At 41.7% G+C, this 24,239-nt stretch overlaps 1 protein-coding gene across 2 annotated transcripts in view; it reads left to right on the top strand.

Annotated features, from left to right (window-relative positions):
- The window catches only part of FNBP4 (formin binding protein 4), a 33,474-nt gene extending 9,711 nt beyond the window's left edge, over window positions 1-23,763 (top strand). For both annotated transcript variants that reach the window (XM_033928388.1, XM_033928389.1), the window contains exons 4-17: window positions 1,769-1,958; window positions 3,151-3,298; window positions 4,362-4,527; window positions 6,375-6,692; window positions 7,010-7,208; window positions 7,330-7,442; window positions 8,359-8,463; window positions 11,887-12,020; window positions 12,983-13,170; window positions 13,516-13,829; window positions 18,280-18,424; window positions 18,633-18,880; window positions 19,974-20,131; window positions 23,218-23,763. In XM_033928388.1, the coding sequence (XP_033784279.1) occupies window positions 1,769-1,958; window positions 3,151-3,298; window positions 4,362-4,527; window positions 6,375-6,692; window positions 7,010-7,208; window positions 7,330-7,442; window positions 8,359-8,463; window positions 11,887-12,020; window positions 12,983-13,170; window positions 13,516-13,829; window positions 18,280-18,424; window positions 18,633-18,880; window positions 19,974-20,131; window positions 23,218-23,308 (2,517 nt within the window). In that variant the 3' untranslated portion in view covers window positions 23,309-23,763. The remainder of the gene's footprint in view (window positions 1-1,768; window positions 1,959-3,150; window positions 3,299-4,361; window positions 4,528-6,374; window positions 6,693-7,009; window positions 7,209-7,329; window positions 7,443-8,358; window positions 8,464-11,886; window positions 12,021-12,982; window positions 13,171-13,515; window positions 13,830-18,279; window positions 18,425-18,632; window positions 18,881-19,973; window positions 20,132-23,217) is intronic.
- Window positions 23,764-24,239: the final 476 nt, after the last annotated feature.

Below are 24,239 nucleotides of genomic sequence, written 5' to 3'. Positions count from 1 at the left end.
AACATAGTAAGTGGAAGCTTTTTACAGGATAGTATGACACAGGACCTTCGTACGTTGGAAAACTGGTCCTCGACATGGCAGCTAAACTTCAATGCTATGAAATGTAAGGTAATGCACCTCGGTAGCAGAAATCCGTGCAGAACTTACACCTTAAATGGAGTAACATTAGCTAGGACCTCAGTAGAACGAGATTTGGGAGTAATCATCAGTGCAGACATGAAGGCTGCCAAACAGGTGGAGAAGGCCACATCCAAGGCAAGGCAAATGATGGGATGTATCGATAGAAGTTTCGTCAGTCGGAAACTAGAAGTCATAATGCCGCTGTACAGAACTATGGTGAGACCTCATCTGGAATACTGTGTGCAATTCTGGAGGCCACATTACCGTAAAGACGTGCTTAGAGTCGAGTCGGTTCAGCGGATGGCCACTAGGATGATCTTGGGGTTCAAGGGTCTCTCGTACGAAGAGAGACTGAGCAGACTGCGGCTCTACACTCTAGAGGAACGAAGGGAGAGGGGAGACATGATTGAGACATTTAAATTCATCACAGGACGTGTCGAGGTGGAAGATGACATCCTCTTCCCCAAAGGGCCCTCGACCACAAGAGGGCATCCGCTTAAACTTAGAGGGGGGAAATTTAGTAGTGACACCAGGAAGTATTTTTTCACGGAGAGGGTGGTAGACCACTGGAATAAGCTTCCGGTGCAGGTGGTCGAGGCCACCAGCGTGCTCGACTTTAAGAGTAAATGGGACTTTTACGTGGGATCCCTACGTAGGACGAGTCACTAGCATCTAGACTTATTGGGGTGGGTCAGTAGAGTGGGTTGACTTGATGGGCTATAGCCCTTTTCTGCCGTCATCTTTCTATGTTTCTATGTATGCAAAGTGTATGGTGGGTTGTTATTTTTTCTGCAGTGTCTTTTTTTGTTGGGGTTTTTTGGGAGTTTAAGAACAATGGCGTTTGGTTTGCCTGGCATAGCTGGCGAGCTGTGGGGATGTTTTTGAAGGTCTTATTTCTATTCAAGATCCAACAGTATTTCTCTATTAGTTGCTATTCTCTTCCTGGGAGTGCTGTTTTCTGTTTATAGTTTTGTTTTCCTGAGTTCTGCTTGGCTATTCATCAGACTGATTATACATCCCTCTTAAACTACAGCCAAAAGTTTTTGTCTATATCCACCTGCTGGTTGAGGTGCATTAGAACCCGTCGGTTTCTCCTTCCTGCTAGTTTCTTTCCTTTATCCTCTCCAGATCAGTCCAGAAACCCCTTCCTTTGGCAGTAATTTTGTCTCTTGTGTGTGCCTTTTAGTCTCTTGAGGAGAGTTGTTTTCTCGGCTCATGCAAAGTGCTCTTTGCAGCCTTGGGGAAAAACAGTAGTTTAAGGAGATTCTCTTATTTATTTTTCAATTTCCTGTTATGGGATTGCTCTTTTTGGGGAAATGTAATTAAAAAAAAAAATTAGTCATGTTTTGATATAGAAAGACTGACTGGGAACTGCACAGTATTTATAGGCTCATTCTGAAGTCCAGTAGTTCAGTCTCCATCTGCTGGTAGGCACTAAAGGAAAGAAAATTAGCAAGCAAAAGTCCTAGTTTCTCATTAGCTAGAAATGCAGTGTTCTGTGAAAGTATATGGTAGTGATATTCATCCTAGGCCAGATGTCAAAGAAACCCTGACTAATACTGATTTCTACAGCATAAATGTAGCACACTAATGCTTGGAAATATTTCATGTCTCAAAAACCTTCAAAATAAAAACTTTGTCTTGTCAGGAAATTGATGCCATCACTGCACCTGCTCCACCAGATACTTCTACCGTTGCTGCTTCTACAGCTCCACCTCCAACCCCACCTCGTCCTGAGCCCAAGGATACCCTCCCTGTGGTGTCTGCAACTACTCAGAATGGAGCAGAGCCAGCTCAGGCAGCATGGCAGTACGATACCCAATGTTCATTGGCAGGAGGTGAGAACTAGTTCTTGTATGTACTTCATGTCTGAATTGTAACTTTCTACAGTAAATGCCCTCAATGGGTCACATGACTCCTTGCTTGACCTACAAGAGGTACCTGAACTTTTAAGATGCAGTTTAGAATTCTGCTGTGTTGAGGCCTGGTACTGTCCACTATTGAGCTGTTACTTTTTCCTCTGTGGTTCAGCAAGGATCTGCTCTTATTCAATTGGCATTTTTTTTCTTGCCATTTCTTTTTTTATTTATAGTTTATACTCCACTTTTATTCAAAGTGGATTACAGTACAGCATACATAATTTAAAACACAATATAAGTTTAATAGTGCAAACATCTGGCAAAAGAGATGACAGTCTGTCTTTTTTGTTTGTTTGTTTATTTAAATTGACACAAGTCTTTCAGGGGCAACTTCTTCAAATGGGTCACTTTTGTACATACCATGACAGGAGTTAACTTTACTCCTAAGCCAGGGCATGTGGAATATGATCTCGCTCTTCTCTCATAAACGTGCATCGTGCCAAATCGTATTTTCTTCTGGAGTTCTGTGTGTAGCATTCTCTTCCGAATCGGAACATATTCGGCTATGTTGGCTGCATGCCATTTTTTTCTGCTGACCCATATTTTTTGACTGCTTTCTGTCTTCTGAAAGAGCACTTCACACTTGTCCTTTAAGCACTTTAGCACCTTAGTATTTATATGTTTGTCCTCAAGTCATTTTGGCAGAAGTAGTCTATAAGGGCCCCATATTCTCTCAGATTACTGCAAGATTGTGTAATTACAGGGCGTCTGCTTTTCCATCCATATATTTCACAATGCTTGGCTCCCATTGGAGAATTAAGATAGATGGTGTGCATCTGCTGTATACCATGCCTTTATGAAGTAGTGCATTGAATAATAGTGGTGTGCATTTTATTATTACATATTAAATGGTAATGATGCTCTCTGCAGGTTTCACATGCTAGAATCAGGGGTCTCAAAGTCTCTCCTTGAGGGCCATAATCCAGTCAGGTTTTCAGGATTTCCCCAATGAATATGCATGAGATCTATGTGCAATAGTACTGCTTTCAATGCATATTCATTGGGGAAATCCTGAAAACCCGACTGGATTGCGGCCCTCAAGGAGGGACTTTGAGATCCCTGTGCTAGATGGTATTAACCTTGAAAGTGTGTGTGTTTGTTTTTCTTCCAGTGGGGGTTGAAATGGGAGATTGGCAAGAAGTCTGGGATGAAAACACTGGATGTTTTTATTATTGGAACATTCAGACAAATGAAGTTACCTGGGAGCTCCCACAGTACCTTGCAACGCAGCTCCAAGGAATGCAGGACTATAGGCAAAGGTAAGAATAGTTTGGCTTATAGGTTAACACAACATAGCTTTCATGTAATGTTATTGTTATGCTTTAAGTGGGTTGCAACAGACTGAGTGCCTTTAAGACTATAGGGTCCCCCCCCCCCTTTTTTTTTTTTTTTTTTTTTTTTTTTTTTTTTATTTTGTCAGAGAACAGGCTGAATCCATGAGCAAGATGAAGCACTGGCTCAGAGTGCCAAAAGCCTGTCTCTCTCACAGTAGCAAATCTTGTTTCTTGATGCCATGCCTTATTTCTTGTTTTACAGTTACTGTTGCAAGTTCAAACTTGAGAAGAGGTAATTCCTGTTCTTGTGTTTAAACTTGGGGTGGTGCCAGTTGCTAAGGTGAAGGAAAGTGTAGTCGTGAGAGCAAAGTGACGTGCTCAGTTTTGTGAAAAAGCAGGTGGAGCTGATGCTGACAGGCGGGTGCTGGGAAGAACAAAAAAAAAACTCTGAAGCACTACAGCCCCTTGAGTCTGCACTGCTTGTCAGACTAGTCCATAAAGTTGGATTGTGCACACCTACCAGCAGATGGAGACAGAGAAACCTCTAATCCTTGCACTCTCCATTTATAGTACATGAAGCAGGGCAAGCCAGGATGTAATTTCTTTGTTTCCAGTAGGTGAGGCACAGCATAACATCATACTTCTTAACCGTGAGTTCTACGCGGTTTACAAAAGATTATAAACTAAAAATGACAAATTATTTGACCAAGTATTTTGAAAAGAGATAAGTTTTCAGTTGAGTTCTGAAATGGCTAGTGCAACAGAATCTGGGCAAATGTTGGGGACTTTCTACTTTTAGCACCTTAACTTTGTAGTGAAGGGACAGTAAACAAAGAATTTTTAGTACACTTCAATAAAAATTGCCCTATGTTCGGGCCTGAGCCTTTTGTTAGGCTTAAATGTGCTGATTGGATCTGAATGCAGGCAACAATTAAGGGGAACTTAAAACTGTTATCTACTTAGTCTATTTTAGTTAGCGTGCATTGGCAGTACACAGGGATTTTTTTTTTATTTTTAATAGTGACCATATCTTGCTTGTTTTCTTTAGCTCTGTCACAACTGGTACAGGGGAAAGTTATATGGTGGCTACAGATTTGTATACTCAAGAGAGCACAGAGTCTTCTACGACGACGACTACTACTACTACTACAACCGCTCCTGCTAACGTCACCACCGCTAGTAAGCCTGCTCAGACCAAAAAAGAATTCAAGAAGGTTAGTGGCTGCCTATTTGCAACTAGTCTGCATGTATTGTTGAGCTATTTTAGAACGTAAGCCATATATATTTTAGTAATACTTGAAACATAGAGTATGACGGCAGAAAAGAGCCGTCGGCCCAACATGTCTGCCCACTCAAAAGAACCCTCTCCTTAAAAGAACACTCCCCTAAGCAATTCCCTGAAGTGAACCCACATGTTTATCCCATTGTTTCTTGAAGTCGAGCACGTTGCTGGCTTCAATTACCTGACGTGGAAGGCCATTGCAAAGATCAACCACCCTTTCGGTGAAGAAGTATTTCCTGGATGTCACCATGAAATCTCCCACCCTTGAGTTTGAGCGGATGCCCTCCGGTTGCCGTGGGACCTAATAAACTAAGCCTGTGTTTTACCAAGATAGTGTGAAATCTTCCTTACAAGACCCTATAATTGCATACTTTCTATCATGCTAAATACTGAGGCATATTATCTTTTAGGGCTATTAACAGAAGCTAGTCTGTGGTGGTGTGTGGTTCAGGCAAACTTTCTAGTATGTTGATACAAGTAGCTAGTAGAAAACTTATCTAGTATGACAAATGAAGGTTATTGGAGAGCACATTGAAAGATGAGAAAAGGAGGAAACTGACAGAAAAGAAATATCCGAATGCCCCTGGCAAGTTCCCTTTTTTTAAACTTCAAAAATGTAAGCAATTTGGCACTGGTCTAGGCACCTGAGTGCAAAACTCTGCTGCTGATTTTTCCCCCCAGAAAACCAGGGTCTTGATAGTAACACAGTGCATGAGTTCCTAAGATACTCTTCGGAGGGAGGGAGGGTGCAGAGCTGATGAATCTGACCTGTGTTGTATTATTTTTGTGGGGTGGAAACTTAAACACGCTTAAACACTTTCTTAGTGAACTTTCTAAGGGAACTTCATGAAGAGATCAGAAAATAAGGTTGCAATGAGGGGTAAATAAAATCGGAAACATTCAAAGAAATGTGTAAAAACTGATTATGCCATTTCACTTCTATGTAAAGTTGTGTTTAAGTCCTTAATGCCCCAAACTTTGACATAAAATTGTTCCTTGAGCAGAGAGTAATCTTTTACTAAGGAGCTTGTGCTGCAAAGAGAAGAGAAAGTTTGTTCTTTGTTTTTGGAGCCACGCTGATGCTTTGCAAGGAAGCACAAAAGACAGAAAAGAGTAACTAGTATACTGTACAACCTGAAATGAAAAGGGGCAAATGCAGTTTTCAGTTGTACTCATTTTGCCTAACAAATAGAATCGGGGCATCCGTGGAAAATCAGGGGCGGGAAACTGCACAGGGACACCAGGAAATTCTTTTTCACTGAAAGGGTGGTTGATCGCTGGAATAGTCTTCCACTTCAGGTGATTGAGCTCAGCAGCGTGCCTGATTTTAAGGCCAAATGGGATAGACACGTGGGATCTATTCACAGAGAAAGGTAGGGGAGGGTCAGTGGGCAGACTAGATGGGCCGTGGCCCTTATCTGCCGTCTATTTCTATGTTTCTATGATATATGAGAGAGAGAGAGAGATGAATGCTATATCAGCTCTTTGACACAGGCCTTCAAAGGCCTGTTTTAAACCAGATTGAAATGTAATGGTTGGTCCATGAGCCTTAGATAGTATGTTTTATGTTCTACACACTTATGAAAGAATCAAGTTACTGCCATATAGTAGCAGAACAGTGGGAGAGCTTTGCACTATATAGCAAGCAGACAAATAACCAAAGACTGCTGCAGAGAATTGGGTTTACAAAGAGAGATCGAGTGGAACATGTAAACAAGTATGAATGTGAAGGAGTGGCCGAGCAAGTAAGCCAGTCCTCTGACATTGTTACTTTTTCAGGAGGTGAATGAAGCTCTTCAGGCGCTGTCCAACAATGAAGAGGAAAAGAAGGGGGTAGCAGCTTCCCTTCTGGCTCCTCTATTGCCTAAGGGTGTGAAAGAAGAGGAGGAACGGTGGAGAAGGAAAGTAATTTGTAAAGAAGAAGTAGAAGAAATGGTACAAGAGCCAGCTGAAACTGCTACAGAGCAAGAAGCGGTAGAACATGGTTTGGAAGCGCTTTCCCAGGATGATGTGTGTAGTGTTGTACAATCGGGGGAGAGTGAGGAGGAAGAGGAGCAAGACACTCATGAACTGGAGATGGTGTTAGAGAGGAGAAAGGTAAGAGATTCCTTGATCCCTGCTACTAATGCGCTTGCCTCAGTTTGTCATGGGCTTCTTGCATGCTTACACACGCACACAGGAGACCTAAAATCTACCTTAATTAAATTTACTCTTTCTCAGCTGCTTTACTATAATAAACTAGGGAAGCAGATTGTACCGACCCACTAGCAATTCCAGTCGAACCAAAATTCATTTTTTATTATGCTTCTAGACATTTTTATATAATATAGTTTATTGACAAACTGCAGCTTGAGTGGCCATCTTGTCCATATCCTTTAATCTGTACATCAGCTGACTCCTGATTTTCTCTGCAGGCAGAGCTGCGAGCCTTAGAAGAGGGGGATGGTAGTTCGGCAGGTTCTAGTCCACGTTCAGACATCAGTCAGTCAGCTTCTCAAGATGGTCTTCAAAAATCGGGATCAAAAAGAGGAAAGTGGCGGACAATTGCTCAAGCTTTGAGTCCTGAATCAAACAACAAAAATGAACAAGAAGCATCCAAAAATGGGGAAACCGGTAAAGCACGTTCCTTGTTTCAGTAGCATAGTGTTTAGATAAGATTTTGTCTCATAGGATGCATATAGCAGGGATGGAGAAGCAGGAGAATTTAGATATTGTGTTTTATCTCCTTTAACAGTAACTGCACAAGCTGTAGATGAAAATACAGAGAAAAAAGTGCAGACAGAGGCACTCCAAGAGACATTGAAAGTACATCCAAAACTGGAAGAGGAGGAAGACCAGGATCTGAAGGTAATGCATTTGTAGCGTTCGTGCATTGTTTAAAGATCAATATACAGTGGAACCTCGGTTTGCGAGTGCTTTGCAAGACGAGCAAAACACTCAGCAAACTTTTGTCTCGCAAACCGAGCACTGCCCCGATAAACGAGCACTCAGCAATGGTGGCTCAGGGGTGAGTATCTGCCTGCGGGTGCTGCAGTGCTTTCAAAGTGGTAGCTTCCTTCCCTCAGGGTCCCTGTGTGGCTACCCTCCTGCTTCGGCTGATGCCTCTGCCGTCCATCAGCGGCTCCCGATCCAAGCCAGCCGCCATCCTGTGCGAGCATGCGCACGACCTCACCTCTCCTCTCCTAAGTCAGCCGCTCCCCCGACAACACGCTCACCACTTACAAGCCCATCTAGGCTTTCTATTATCCTTTCCTGTCCTTTTAGAAATTATCCCAAGCTTCTTGAATTCAGATCGTGTCTTCATATCCACTGCCTCCACCATAGGTCTTCCCATGTGTTCATCATGCCTTCTGTGATGTATTTCCTTGGTTGCTTCAGATATGCATTAATGCACATATTTACAAAATAGCACATCTTACATAGGGCAGGGCACACATTTTACACGTGTAACTTAATAGTATTCTAGAAGTTATGCGCATATTACCAGTGCTTAGGTGGCTAGCCATATGCCAGTTCCAGGGCTTGCCTATATGTATATAACCCACCCACATCTTAGTTTGCTAGCTGTTTTGTCTGTCAGTGGTCCTGGTCCTGATTCACATTACACTTTATTTTTTGTCCCTGCTTGACAGTGTAAACGCCATTTATAATGAGACTTAGGTATAGGATTCATAGTCTGTATGTTCATGTCTTCATAAAATAAGATTGTACTGGTAATCAGAGGCATAAATTTTTTTTATTTAGCAACTCTTTTGTTTGGCAGTTTCAGATTGGAGAATTGGCCAACACTTTAACCAGTAAATTGGAATTCCTGGGTATTAGTAGGCAGTCTCTTTCCAACTTCCATATGCTGCTCTTGCAGACCGAGGTATGTGCCTTGCATGCATTACTTATAGTAATGTAAACTATGTTCAGTGCAGTCTTTATGGTCTCTGAGGAAATAAGTTTATAGTTTATTTTGACATACCGCCCTGTGCATGGAACAGAGTGGTTTACAAGTTGTATAATAATTGCTGAGAAGATAATAGCCTTGCTCCTTTTTGTTTGCATGATACTAATATATACTTCCATGTACCATTGCTACTGTTGTAAGGGGCATCATAAATACAATTATAAGAGGGGTCATTTTAATTTGGATTTCATCTTGTCAGGTTGCCTCCCTTAGGCAACTATCCATGAAACATATACAGGGACATGGGATATCTTTAGTTGTAGAGGAGATAGTGGATGGGCAGACTGGAAGGGCTGTTTGACCTTTATCTGCCATCATGTTTCTATGTTTCTAGATCATCTTGCTGTCCCAGGAGGGAGGGAGACTCCTAGATGTTGTCCCAGGACTGGGGGGGGGAAGGTAGGAAAAAAGACTCCTAGATGTTGTCCCAGGACTGGGGGGGGGGGAGGTAGGAAGAGAGACTCCTAGATGTTGTCCCTGGGGGGAATTCAGAGCAGCTGTGCAATGCAAAATTCCTTATCCATGCCAGACCAGTCATAATCGGTGCGGTGCATTATGTCCCAAGGTGCCCCCCCAAAAAAACAATTCAGATATGTTTTCACTCCTTTTATGGGGGCTGGTGCAGCCTTCAGCTCATCCAGTATTTTTCTGACTTCAGCAGGCTTCCTTAGGCTTTGTCTGCCACTCCAGGAAAACACTTCTCTCTATGATACTGAAACTGATGATACTGAAATTTTTTGTAATATCAGCTTTACATATGATAGGAATATTTCAGAGACATGAACAGAGGGTATGAACCCCCTGCTACCTCACCACCCAATCATTGGTTAATCCTTCATATTTTAAGCTTATTTTTTATACATTATTCAAAAATTATTATTAATGATGAAACTCAATTTGTTAACAAATTATGAGGACGCACAATATATATGTTCATGCAATGATTCAAAATGTTGTGTGATCGTGGCACCAAGGTACCCCCCTCTTCAAACCCATCATGCACCCAAAAAGAGGGAGAAAAAGCCTCAGACTGATGTAGCAGTATAGAACCAAAAGGTACAAATCAAAACTGCTTTTGATAACTTTCACTGGCCAAAAAGCTCCCTCACAGAACAGCTCAGGTTTAGAAAAGGGCAAAGTCACCTGGAGCCACTTCGACTTGAGCTCTAACGCTGTCACCTTTTCTCCATTCTTCCCAACAAGCGACCTTCTTTCACCAGTGTTTGGATCATCAGGAGAACAAACTATAACAACTTTGAAAAGTGCAGCAACTCTCAATTTCCCAAAAAATGTGTAATAGGTGAAAAATACTTAGCTAAAGTTTGGTTTCTTGGTGGTGAAAAACACTTAGCTAAAGCTTGGTTTCTTGGTTCCAACGTGTCCACATTTTGTTATACCGAGTTCACAGCTGTTTGGTTTCCTGAAGCAGTATAACAAAACGTGGACATGTTGGAACCAAGAAAGAGTTGAAGGATTAAGCAATGATTGCCTGGTGAGATGGTTGTGGGTTCATACCCTCTGTTGTGCCCCATGTCTCTGAGCTATTCCTATCGTAAGTAAAGCTGATACTACAAAAAGTTTCATTATCTAAAGAGGGAAGTGTGTTTTGTGATACAACATTGAATATTTTCACTCCCTATTGTTGGATTTCATTGGATATTTCCTTTTTCCCTGTTGTTTTTTGCCAATCCAGGAAGGCAGTAGGCCCAGATTACCTTTGTAAACTGTCTTTAGTTTGATTAGGCGTATAACAAATTTTAATTGAATTTGGAAACTTGATTCGCAGTGGAGAGTACAAACCAACTTTGGGCAACACAGCAGACAACAATCCTTTTGAGGCAAACATCTTTCCCACAGGGAATAGACTAGAAAGTTAGAATTTGGCCAAAGCTGAGAGGTGTGAAACCTGGCAGTGTGGATTCCCTTGCCCTGATCTTTATGGGATTTTGTCTACAATGCCTGCTATCATTGTCATCCCCTGTTATTTGAAAGGGCCCAAAGGTGCATTGTACTACCTGAGTGCAGGCCAATTAAAGGGGTCCTTTTTGGAAGAGGATGAAGATTAGAAAAAAATATATAAAGGCCTTCTTTGCAGCTCTTCTCTGCCTGTCTGTTATAGTGCTATAGCAGACTGTCGGGGAATCTGAAGTGATAACATTCCATCGCTTTTCACTTGTTTCCCAGTGTGTCTTTGTGGGGCGAGAGGAAAGAGCCAATGTGCTGCAGATAGTCATGGCAGTTCATTTGTCAATCAGTACATCTTACTTAGCTTGGAAGCAGTCAAACTATCGGTGGGGAAAACTAATCAAGAAATGTATCTGAGGGTGAACCAAACTAGTTGGATATCGAGAATAATATATGGGTGGGTGGGAAGGGATTCTTTTATATTTATATATTTTTATATATATATATAAGCTAAATTATACATTCTGGTGGAACTCGGAGTGTCACATTTACAAAATGGAGAAAATATTGGCATTACAACAAGGAAATATAAAAAATTTTAAGAAAATATGGGATCCATTGACAAAATATTCTAAAGATCAGATATCTTAACACATTGATAATAATAATATAGGGTTAGGGAGGGAAATATAGAAATTAATATGAGGAAAAATGAAAAAACAAATAACAGGGGAAAGGGATTCAATATATATGATATGATATTGTACATACAACTATAATTATTATAAACTAAATATTATGCTATTCATTTATTGTAAGAATGAAAATTTTATAAATAAAAATTAAAAAAAAAAAAAAAGGAGTGTAAGTAAGATTGTCAAGTGATTTGTTAAAATTTTTCTGATTGACTATTATACACTTGTTGTAATATTTGAAAATGAATAAAGATTTACAAAAAAAAAAAAAAGTCGCTCCTCTACAAAAAAATTTTCCATAAGTGTTGTATATATACAGATGCCTCCGATTATTTGCAGGGCCACAAATCTTGAAAAACCATGAATACAGTTTTTAGTGGGGGACACAGGAGAGGGCAGCCGGCGATTGATGGCAATCACTCGCGGTATGCTCCGACAGCCTCTTCCTGCACTAAAGTCAGGCCTCGCCAATCAGGAGCTGCTTTGACACGCATCTACTTTAATCTTGCAAAGAGCAACCATTAGTTATTAAAGTACTGAGGAGCTAAGGATGCACCATGCCCTTATAGAGCAGAGCTCACAGCTCGATATTTTCTGTCTCAATCTTCTGGTTGACAGGCACAACCCACAGGTATGGGACTGGTCTGGTGGAACTAAAGGAAAGTTAGCAGATAAGACCCAACATCCCCTTTTCACTTGACTATTTGTCACTTGTCGATTCTCTCAATTATTCTTCTAGACTCGAATCTCAGACTGGCGAGAAGGGGCGCTCAATGGAAATTACCTTAAACGAAAACTTCAAGATGCAGCAGAACAGATTAAACAGTATGAAATTAACGCCACTCCTAAGGGATGGTCATGCCACTGGGACAGGTACGCAATCTCCTACCCTTTTCACCTTTCACCTTTGACATCTCAAACATGACTAGTGACCATCACCACCTGACGACGTGACGTCACCTGTCCGGAGACTGAAACAACTGCAGTTAGCGTCTTGCTGGGCGGGCAGAGCCTAAAGACATGCAAAGTTTGGGCCAGCCACAAATTGGAGAAATAGAAAGTATTTAAAAAAAAAAAAAAAAAAAAAAATTTTTCTGATGGGACAAAGCTGGTTTCTTCTCTGCCTCTGGGTGTATTTGCGCAATGTAGGGTGGGAATGGGTTAGCGCATGCGCAAGCTGTGTACACTTTTCAGGATTTCTGGAATCTCCAACGTCTTTAACAACGATGAAGTCACCAAGAGCTCCATGGCAGCCGCTGTGACTGAAGCACAGAATTGCAGTCCTGCAGCAGGTCAGACCAAATACATATATTATTTCTTTTTTTTTTTTTTTTTTTTCGTCCTCATCCTTCTCCCCTTGATTTTTAAGATACTCTCTTTTTTTTATTTTTCAGCTTCTAGAACCTTTTCCCCTCTTAGCTTTCATTCTTAAAATGTTCTTGGCACATCATGCAGGAATTGTTCCTGCCCCTAGTCTAGGCTGCTTTTTTTAAAATAATCTGGATGTTTTTTTTCCTTAAAGCGCTCCATTTTAATATTCAAACTTGTGTCATTTTGTTGAAGTCTCTAATGTGTTATTTTTGGCCAACCAATGAGTGTCTGATTGCCCCACTCTCCTTTTATGGAGTCTTGAGGCAGGGCCTGCATTCACAAAGCCATCAAGTGCAAGTGGCTTTGAAGAACCACTTTGGCCATTTATTCCTTGTATCTCAAAGCAGTACATTGCCTGTGAATAAGTGTATCCATGATGGATTCATCCCCATCATGGAACAGGACTAAACATGTCGCTACTGGGAGATAGAACTTAAAAGCCATTTTTGTTTCTTGTGATTTAGGGATCATAGGCGTTATTTCTATGTTAACGAACAAACGGGCGAATCTCAGTGGGAGTTCCCAGATGGAGAGGAAGAAGAAGAGGGGCAGACATCGGAAAATAAAGCAGAAGCTGCTTCTAAAATAACAGTAAAAGAGAAATTGGAAGAAACCTCAACCCCACTGCCTAAGTCCAGTGAAAATCCCACAGGTAATAGAAGACGGTCACTAAAAGGCCATGAATTTGTTTGCTGCAGAATACCTTTAATTTTGTCCTTCTTTAGTTTGCAGTTCTGCTGTTCTAGGATAGGTTTGACTTGACACATTTCAAGTTCTTTGTAGGTGGTAAAATGTTTTACATTGTCAGTTGATGCTTGGAGAACAGCGAACCCATAGGTTTGTTTGTCACACCTGAGTGTTGGTGTGTACTTGCAGGAGTGTCTTAAGACGGGGCTGTCCCAGGTTTCTTAATTATTTATTTCCCTGAGTCTGCCACTTTTTAGTGATGGAGACTTTATTATTTTTTTTTCCTCTCTCTCTCTCTTGTCTTCCCCAGTACCTGTATCTAAAGAGTTACTTCCCACAGAGACTCCAACAGGACCTACTATGGAAATGAGTCCATTTTGGAGTCTTCTTCAGCCCTCTACGCCAGTCCTTCATCCCCCTTTACCTGTGGATATTCCCTTACCTCCTCCACCACCTCCACCCCCTGAATCGCCCCCTCCACCACCCCCACCTCCTGGAGATGATGGTGACATCCAGGAAGTAGACATGGAGGATGAGGATGAAGATGGAGAAGAACCTCCAGCACCAGGAACAGAGGATGATTCATTTTTGAAACGTCTCTGTCCACTAATCCTCAACAGCAAGGTAAAGGAGGTGGAAGAATCTAAATGACAGCAGTTTGAATTTATTATTTCTTATAGCTTAGAATATAAGATGTTTAAGATTGAATGAGTGAAGCTCAGTAAATTACAGATTTACTTAGCAAGTCATGCCACAAGTAGAGCTAGAATATTTGGTAGTGGAAGGTGTAATTTTTTCATTAGTAATCCTGCTTTGTGGTAAGGTTACACACCACTTTTCTTGCTATAAACTCCAACAAATCTTAAATTACATTTATCATTTATATACTGCATAACCTAATATAGATCAATGCAGTTCACAACTTTAAGAATCTGAGACAGTCTCAGGAACTACAAAAGCAATTAATGTCATGGTTACCTATTACAGAAATTAATCAAATAGGTTTTCAAAAATTTCCTGTCAGTTTGGTACAAGCAAGGGTTTGAGCATGAAGCCTCTACAATACAGCCTCTACAATACAGCCTCTCCCAGGGTTTAATGTATACAAAAACACTTGAGCAAAATATACCAAAGCTTGTGACAAGTACAGTAACTTGAGATTCAGGTGCAACTTTTTTACACAGGCCTGTTGGCTGATAAGCCCCCAAATATAAGTATGCACAACCTAGCTGCAGTGTTACACAGATCCTGGCCTGGTTGCAGCTTTGCTTCAGAATAGGATTCTTGCAAGATTTCAAGATAAACATTTGCCCACTGTAGTCCGTTTTGATAGATTATGCATATGGAGTGGAGGCATATGCTGTAAGGCCATGAAACCCTGGACATCTGCTTGACTGCATTCAGGAGTTTTTACCTGGCTGTCTGAAGATGCCATGCCCTCTTCTCTGTACTAACTTTGTAATGTGGCTCTGTGTGAGGGAGTGTTGCTAAGGGGAACTGGCAGTTTCCTATATGTTCCATCACACATAGATAGTCATCACAAGATTTCCTCCATATATTGTAGTTTCTCATTAGGCAATCTTTATTGGTTTTGGTAGAAAATTTTCTCCTATGTATTCTATACTATTTGTGTTTCATGTACAGTGGTGCCTTGCATAACGGCCGCCTCGCACAGCGAACGCTGCGCACAACGAACTTTATGTCTTGATTCGTACAACGGACTTCGTTTCACACAACGAAGTCACCCGAGCTGCATCCTTCCGGGGTTCCTGCGGGGTTGGTCGAGCCGCGAGGGTAGTCTCCTTCTCCTTACCTGCCCTGTCGCAGCACACAGCCGAACGGAAATCTTCCCGATGTCAGCGCTGACGTCAGAGGGAGGGCTTAAGCAAAGCCCTCCCTTCCTCCGACGTCAGCGCTGACATCAGGAAGACTTCCGGTCGGCTGTGTGCGGCTGCGGCAGGGCAGGTAGGAAGAAGGCAATGGCGAACGAAAGAGGGGGGAGGGGGCGGTCCGCCCCGAAGAATGTGCACAGCTGGTCAGGTCCCCCGATCGACCGACAACAGGCCCGGCCGACAAACCTCCCTGCCCTGTAGCCGCGAATCTAAATTACCTCTTACAGCAGCTTCACTACTCCAGCTGCTGTAAGAAGGTAATTTAGATTCGCGGCTACAGGACAGGGAGATTTGTCCGACCGGGCCTGTTCTGTTGTCGGTCGGGTGCAAAAGCGCCACAAAGGTGGAGGCAGGGAGGGAGGAAAGGTGGAGTGGAGAAGAAAAGACGCTTAAGGGGGGAGAAGGCCGCTGAAAGCACATGTTGGAGCAGGGGATGAGAGGGAGGGAGAGAAGGGGAAATATTGGACAAGGGCAGAAGGGATGCTAAATCATAGGGTGACAGGCAGAGAGAACAACAGGAAAAAGAGTGGAAGCAATCTTGAACCCTGAGGGTGAGGGCAGAGAGAGGTGGTGAGATGATTGATCATGGGGAGAGGGACAAAAGGGAATAGAGATGGGATAGGAAAATAGTGGAAGTAAAAGGACAGGGAGATGTATGTTTTTAGATGTATCTAAATAAAAATAATAACAAAAAATTTATCTTTTTTTATGTCATCTTAGCATATTTTATGCTACAGAACGAATTATTTTTTTTTAACATGTATTGTTATGGGAAAACGCGTTTCACATAACAAACTTTTCGCATAACAAACTTGCTCCTGGAACCAATTAAGTTCGTTGTGTGAGGCACCACTGTATCTGTATAACTCAAATGAGCTTCTCTAGGGCTAAGCAAATCCCGGGTGTCGGGTTGCATCCTGGTGCCTGAAATTTTTTTTTATAGTGTTTCAGACATCATTTCTCCCACTTCTGTACTATGATTTGGCTTTCCTGCACATCTCAAGCTTACTGTTGAGCCAGAAGGGGGGGACAGCTTTGCAAATTAGTACATAAGAATAGCCTTACTGGGTCAGACCAATGGTCCATCAAGCCCAGTAGCCCGTCCTCACAGTGGCCAATCCAGGTAAAAACCCAAAGAGTAGCAATATTTCATGCTACCGATCCAGGGCAAGCAGTGGCTGCCCTCATTATCATTCTCGATAGCAGACTATGGACTTTTCCTCCAGAAAATTGTCTAAACCTTTCTTAAAACCAGCTACGCTATCTGCTCTTACCACAATTTCTGGTAACGCGTTCTAGAGCTCAACTATTCTCTGAGTGAAAAAATATTTCCTCCTATTGGTTTTAAAAGTATTTCCCTGTAGCTTTGTAGAGTGTCCCCTAGTCTTTGTAATTTTTGATGGAGTGAAAAATCGATCCATTTGTACCTGTTCTACTCCACTCAGGATTTTGTAGACTTCAATCGTATCTCCTCTGAGCCCTAGCCTTTTTAACCTTTCCTCATAAGAGAGGAGTTCTAGCGCATTCATCATCTTGGTCGCTCTTCTCTTCTTTGAACCTTTTCTAGTGCCACTATATCTTTCTTGAGATAAGGAGACCAGAATTGAACGCAAGGGAAATAGAGCAGACTCCCAAGCACATTAGTTGCCTGTGAGTGGCACTTGAGAGAGAGAGAGAGAGAGAGACTAGATGAAAGTGGAAGTGGTATGAATGGGAGAGAAAGAGATTGGTGGGTCCAGGCTATGGCAATATATGAAATGGACATTTGCCTTATGTTTCCTGGCAAAGGGGTGACCTTGAACATATGATACTATTTTATTTGGCATGTCAATGAGAGCGAAATGCTTACTACTCATTACAAAAGTCTGTCAATGGTCCCCAAACATCTCAAAATTTACCAAAATATCCTCTGTGTGGCTAATGTTTTTTCCATTTTATAAAGATGACATACAGAACTCCACCAAAAACTATAATTTAATCTGCTCTGATTTTCCAATTGAATGTAATCTGTTGAATGGCAACTTGCCATTAATAAGTAAAAGCTTATTGTTTTTTGAAGAAATCTGACTTTTCCCCTTAAGATAATTGAAATGAGGGGATGGGTGGGCGGGATGGTTTTTTTATTTTACTAAAAGGTATATTGTATAATATAATATAAATGAATATTTTTGATGTGATAGGAATGGGAGGGGAGGTTAAAATTCCTGAATTTCATATGATGATGATAGCAAAACAAGTGATGTTTTTCAATTCAAATGTTATTTCTTGATACGCTTCATGTAAGTTGTAAAAATGAATAAAATTATAAACCCGCAAAAAAAAAAAAAATAGACTGATTTACTGAAGTTTCTTTGTCCATGGACTCAGAATAGGACGAGAGCCAGAGTAAATTGGGTTCTAAAAGTGACAATTTTCCATCTCCAATCTGGGGAAAGCGTGAGAGTGGCTGAGGCACAAGTTTTTGGACTGGCTTCTAGATGTAATGAAAACTTTTCAAGGCCTGTGTGTCTCATTCTGCCTTTTTAAATGGGGGGAAAAATTGTTGCTGTCTGTATCATTGTAGTAGAATAATGGTCTCTAGGATTAGTATTGTACAACTATATCCCTATCCCATGGGTCAAGTTTCTGTGGGTGCCTGGCTTTAATGTTGTACTGGCTGAGGCTGTCTGACAGCAGCTTCCAAGAAATGACCCATTGGTGGCCCTAGCAGCTTGTTGCGTGCTAGTTCATTGTGGTAGCTGCCATAGTAGTGCAGAGCATCCTGCAGGAGATCTGTGACCATGGTGGTTCATGGCAGTAAAGCAAAGGGGAAATTTAAGTCCCTTTTTGTTACTAGGGAGGGGTAGTGCAAAGACATCTCTGCAGGGTTGTATTCCTCAAGTAAGAGACAAGAACCATGGTCATTATACTTTGACATCTTCGTAGAAGAGTCTTTATGGCTGGGCCTTCTGCATCTGATGAGGTTCTTCATGTTAGAGAATTATCTCCCTAGTAGGAGGTTCCCAAAATCCCCTGGGAGCAAGGGAATCTCTTCTATCCCCACATGAATTTTGTTTTGTTTTGCAGATGGCAGCTCTACAAAGAGGATTGTTTTAGTGCTTTAGTATATCGAGATTGTCTGTATATCATAACGTTTAACCCTGGCAAAAAAAATCCACTTAGATATCTTCCTCCCTTTTTAGAACAACACGGATTCTGGCATATCGAGTCCTAGTGGAACTAAATCAACAAAAAGGAAAGCAGAAGAAATCTCTGCTGGGCAAACACAGCAAGCAGCCACCATTGGAAGCTGTCCGGTTCTATACAGCCAGGCAGCTGTATCTACAAGTATGTTAAAATATTGATAAGATTTAATACAAAACAATTCAGTCACATGTTTGAGTGCAGAAACATGACATACAAAACAGTTCCTCAACAGAATAAAGATTTAACTACTGCTTTAAATTGTATTTATTAACCATATTTGGAACAGTCTCCAGAATGCAGCATCCAGAGTAGACTCTTAAACTAAAGCAAGGAAACCTTCTTCCTACAGGCTCTCAGATTGTGTCGGCGAATCTTCAGTCAAGTTACCTGGGCCTCCCGGCACCTACTTCTACACCTGTCTTTGCGAACAGTTTGGACTATACCATTCCAAATAGCAGTACTGTCACAACAGTACAACCAGTTCTTTCTCGTAGAACTCCTTCAGCCCCAGGTGTTCCAGAAACACAGCCACCACCTCGACCACCACCCACTAAACCTCACCCTACAGAGAAGCCAAAAAGAGGAAAGAAAGATAAGGTATTTGATTTCTCTTTGTAGGGTTTGGTTTGTTCAAGAATGTTAGGATTTATTTACTGCCTTTTTGATGAAATTTCACCCAAGGCAGTGTACAACAACAATCTGGAGATGGGCAATAGACAATTACAGCAGTAAAAATATTCAAACAGTATCGTATAGTATTCTAACTCGCACAATGTTTTATTGCGTATTGTGTTGACATCTTCATATAGGGTGTATGCAGAGAAAAGAGTAACAGAAAATAAGGTAACTAACTTAAAGGTATGAATTCTGAAAGGTGCATTGATAGGTCTGCTAGAGTGTGTGCAGCTGGTGTTGAGAGTGTGTGTGTGAGACCAGCAAGGTAGTTGCTGCTTTAAACTGGATCATTATAAGCTGGGGCATTTTGGCACCCATTTTAATGTCTCCTTTTTATCAGTACTGTGTTAGGGAGAGAAAATGGGAGATGTTGGGAGAGAATAACAAATCTCTCTCAAGCTTTGGTCACTTGCTGATGAAATCTAGCAGCATAATTATGGAGTAGAAACCATAAAAAAGCATAGTATCCACATCGTCTAATGAGTTTTGCATCACAGTAACTTCCTGTAGGAGGTCATGTATAGCTAATGTGTAACCAAGAAACTCTTGCATTATTTCCAGTAGACTGTAGTACTATAATCCTTCACTTGCACATAACTGGTGTTTCCTTTCAATAATTGCATCTCACACCAGTGCTTTTTCAAAAATTATTGATGTCGTAGGTTGAGTTGGGTATCACTGCTGTGTGTGGAATGCCATCCTTTCCAGAGGCAACAAGTACGGCCTCCACAGCATCCCCTATTTAGGACAGCCTGTGAATCAAACCCAGATCCTATTACAGTAGCAAATACTGCCACTGAACCTACAGGCTGACCCAGCTCTAAATATATTGTAATGCTGGGTTAACTTTGAATGTGAATTTATATTGATACCATAAATGTTGGATATACACACAGAGTCTCTAGGGCATATGATCTCAAAAGCAAATTTTTCTCCTTTTATTCTTCATTCTTTCCCCTCCCCCCTTCTTTTTCTCTGATTCTTACTGAGGTTCATTGGTCCTTTTCTCTGCTAGGCAAAGAAAAACAAAACAAAAATGCCCTCTCTAGTACAGAAATGGCAAAGTATTCAGCGTGAATTAGATGAAGAAGAAAACTCTAGTTCCAGTGAGGAAGACAAAGATGTTTTATCTCAGAAACGTATTGATGACTGGAAACTGCAGCAGCTAACCAGGTATCTAGATTTGCACTTGAGCCAGTCTCCCTTTTTCAGAAGCTTCTCTCCCTAATTTTTTTTTTTGGTAGAATCTGTTTATTGAAAATATTAAAGCAACAACAGCAGTAATATATAAATGGGCATGTTCAGTAAAGATCAATATTGCACCGAATCGAAGTACTTTTCTTATCCTAAGTCTGTGTTCCATTAAGCTTTTGAGGAAGCCTAATCAGTTGAGGTAGTTTTATATTTCCTCTTTCCTTTTATATTTTGATTTGTAAACATCTTTGGTGGAACTATTGTATATAGTCTAATATAAACTGAGATTTTGGGGCCCAGAAATGGGGGGGGTCTCGTGTTTATATAGCCTTCAATCCTTAACCCTACTCTTGCCTTCCAACCCAGCCAGCTGATTAACCGTTCCCCTTAACTGTATTCATCCTGTTTGTCTTGGCTATTAAGATTGTAAGTGCTTTCGCGCAGGGATTGTTTCTTCTTTGACTCTGAAGGCTGCGTGCGTCTGATAGCACTATAGAAATAATTAGTAGTATATTTGGGTCAGCACAGACCCACACCCTTCCCAAACCTGTTTTCAGACCTCTGCTGAGCCTGCCGTGTGATCTGGTGGTCCAGCAGGAGTGACTTTCCTTCACTCCTGCCTGTGCAGAGCCACTAGCTAATTGGCTGCCGTGAGTTCTTATGGTCTGGTGAGAACTCACGGCAGCCAATTAGCTAGCAGCTCTGCACGGGCAGGAGCAAAGGAAGATGTGGATATAGATGCTCGCCCTGTGGCTCCAGGGTTGGTCAGTGGATACGGCATCCAAGGCTAAGCTTACTAAATTTTCCTTTTTGGGATTCTTTGGCAAGGATTTGGACAAGTTGGTTCAGACTTTGACGTTAAGGTGCCCCATCTTCCTGAAGACCATTCTTGCCTGCTTTTGTGGAGTGGAGTTGCCTAGGGGTGTTTGTGATTTTCGTTGATACTGCCCTGGTCAGGGGTGACTGCTTTTCCTTCAAGGGGCCGTTTCTTTCAGTGCATGTAGTCCTTTTGGGGTGCCCGCTGGGAGGGATTATGACTCTGGGGATCCTTCCATCGCCCAACCGGCCCAATTACTCCAGCCTTTCCCCTAGTGCTGGTGGGTGTCCAGTTGCGGGAGTTTTACCAGGGGTGGCTCAAGATCACAATGGATTAGTGGGTCCTGGAGGTGATTTGGGACAGATATGCTCTGGAGTTTTCCCGGCCCTTGCTAGATCGTTCCCTCTCTTCTTGTCAGGCAGCTTGGAATAAGAATGCTTTTCATCAAACACTACAAAGGTTGCTTGACCTCAAAGCAGTGGTTCCAGTACCTCCTCGGGAGTTTTGCACCAATAGGTATGCCATTTACTTCGTGGTGCCCAAGAAAGAGGGATCTTTTTGGCCTGTTGAAGGACCTTATTCTTAAGGCAGTCTTCCTGGTGGCCATTACTTCTGCAAGATGCATTTCCGAGCTGCAGGCTTTCTCTTGTAGGCCTCCTTCCTGGAGTTCTCTAGGGAACAGAACGTGCTACAGCCGGTTTCTTCTTTTCTGTCAAAGGTGGTCTTGCCTTTTCATGTCAATCAGTCTGTGGTCCTTCCAGTCTTGGGTATTCATGAGGGCTCTTTGGAGCAGAGGCAGTTGCGCAAGTTGGATGTTTGTCGGGTTCTTCACCCTTATGTTCAGTGGACCCAGGAGTTCTGGAAATTGGATCATCTTTTTGTCCTCTTAACGGGCCCTCGTAAGGGGGACGGTGCTTCTAAGGCTACCATTGCACGATAGATCAAGGAGGCTATTGCTTCTGCGTACATTCTTCAGAAGAAGCCTGTTACAGAATTTCTCAAAGCTCATTCCACTCGATCAGGCAATTTCTTGGAGGCGGAGTCTTCTCTGTACCTCCAGTGGATATCTGTAAAGCTGTGGTTTGGTCTTCTCTCCATTCTTTTGTGTGACACTACCATGTAGATGTTCAGGCGCGTCGGGACGCGGTGTTCTTGTGGCAGCCCTTCAGGGTACCACCCATGATGGGTACTGCTTTGGTACATCCCATCAGTTTCTGTACCGGTCTGGAGGGACAATGAAGGAGAAATTAGGCTCTTTCCTGCTAATTTTCTTTCTTTTAGTCCAAGACTAGCACATACCCGCCCTGTTTTTTGTTTTTGGGGGTGGGGGGTGTTTGCACAGAGTACATTTTTTCTGCGATGTCTTTTTTGTTTTGTTGTTGTTTTAGTGTGTTAGGGGAGATTTTTTTAAAAACAGCATTTTTGTTCATCTGTCATAGCTGGTGAACTATGGGGACATTTTTGAAGGTTCTTATTCTATTCAATATCCAACAGTATTTCTCTGTAAGTTACTATTTTCCTTCTGGGAGTGTTGCTGTTGTAGTTTACAGTTCTTAGTTTTAGTTCTACTTGGCTGTTCGGCAAACTGGTTGTACTTGGGACATCCTCCATCCTCATCTGCACAAGCCTCAAACACTTTAATATAAGTGTTCAAGGCTTGTGCAGTTAAGGCAGAGCTTGCAGGAATGGGGCAGGAACAGTGACAAAACCCGTGGGGACGGGATGGGAAAATTGTGTTCCTGCGGGGACAAATTTGTTCCTGTGTCATTCTCTGTGCAGTCCCAAGTACAGTCAGTATACCGAATAGCCAAGTAAAACTTAACTATAACCAAACTTTTGACAGTTTCGCCACCTGCTGGTCGTGGTGAGATATTATCCCATCGGTTTCTGTGCCGGTCTGGAGGGACTAAAAGAAAATTAGCAGGTGAGAACCTAATTTCTCCTTGGTTTATGTTCAGGTCAGTTTACATTTGAGTAAAATATTACCATGCTAGGTATAGATTTTAAGGTTTAGTTTTCTCTTATTGATATAGGATAACAAATGTTATGGGGGGAATAAATCTGCATCTGTTAGCCATTGCAGCTTGTACAGCAGTCATCAGTTACCTGTAACTATGCTGTGGCAATTTATGAAAAAAGAATCCTTTATCGACCTTGGTGGGCAGATTTAGATGGGCCATTTTGTTATTTATTTAAATACATGTGTTACTGTGTCACAAACTGATGTAGCCATGGTTTTGTCTTTCAGTGGTATGGCAGAGAAAAATGCAAACTTTGAGGCTCTTCCTGAAAACTGGAGAGATCGACTGAAAAGGAGAAAAATGGCTTCAAACACATGAGATTTTGTGCCACTTTTTTATTTTTTTAACTTAATGTACATTTCAGATACTTTTTACTAATTTTACTGTTGCCAGAAACTGTAAATGTTGCAGGCATTTTTTTGACCTGAATTTAAGATTTGGTGCTCTGTTCACCACATAAAGGGTGAGAATACACAGGAGAGGACTTTCTGCTGTTTTCAGATCTTTTCTCGTAATGTTTTCTTTTCCTTATAGGATATTTTCAGTCTCTGCCCTCAGATACAGAGTAACATGTATAAAGACAATCAAAAGCTAATTAAGACTTCTAGTAACCATATTGGTTCTGTAAAAGCACTGGATTTGTTTTTATGATGTGATACCTTTTATTGGAGTAATATAAGACTAGAAAGGTGTTGCATGACTTGAACTTTCAAGGCCACATTGGTCCCTTTTTCAGATCTCAATTCAGTTCAATAAAAGATTTATTTGTAACAGATAAGTGATATAATCTGAGTGCTTAGGTAAGAAGTTCCTACTGAAGTTTTTTTTCTTCCTCAATGATGAGGTATAATGTAGAGCAGGGCTGCCCAATTCTGGTCCTCGAGATCTACTGGCGGGCCAGATTTTCAGGATATCCACAATGAATATTCATGAGAAAGATTTGCTTGCACTGCCTTCTTGATATGCAAATCTCTCTCATGCATGTTCATTGTGGATATCCTGAAAACCTGGCCTGCCAGTAGATCTCAAGGACCGGAATTGGGCAGCCCTGATCTGATGTAGAGAATGACACAGGGACAAATTTGTCCCTGTGAGTTTTGTCCCTGTCCCATTCCTGTAAGCTCTATCTTAACCACACAAGCCTCAGACCCATTATTTTAAAGTGTTTGAGGTTTGTGCAAATGAAGATGGAGCGTGCAGGAATGGGGGGCAGGGATGGAAAAATGAGTTCCCGTGGGGATGGGGAAAA

The sequence above is a fragment of the Geotrypetes seraphini genome, chromosome 19 (genome assembly GCF_902459505.1).
Source record: "Geotrypetes seraphini chromosome 19, aGeoSer1.1, whole genome shotgun sequence".
Lineage (NCBI taxonomy): Eukaryota > Metazoa > Chordata > Amphibia > Gymnophiona > Dermophiidae > Geotrypetes > Geotrypetes seraphini.
This window is presented reverse-complemented; position numbering and strand designations above follow the sequence as displayed.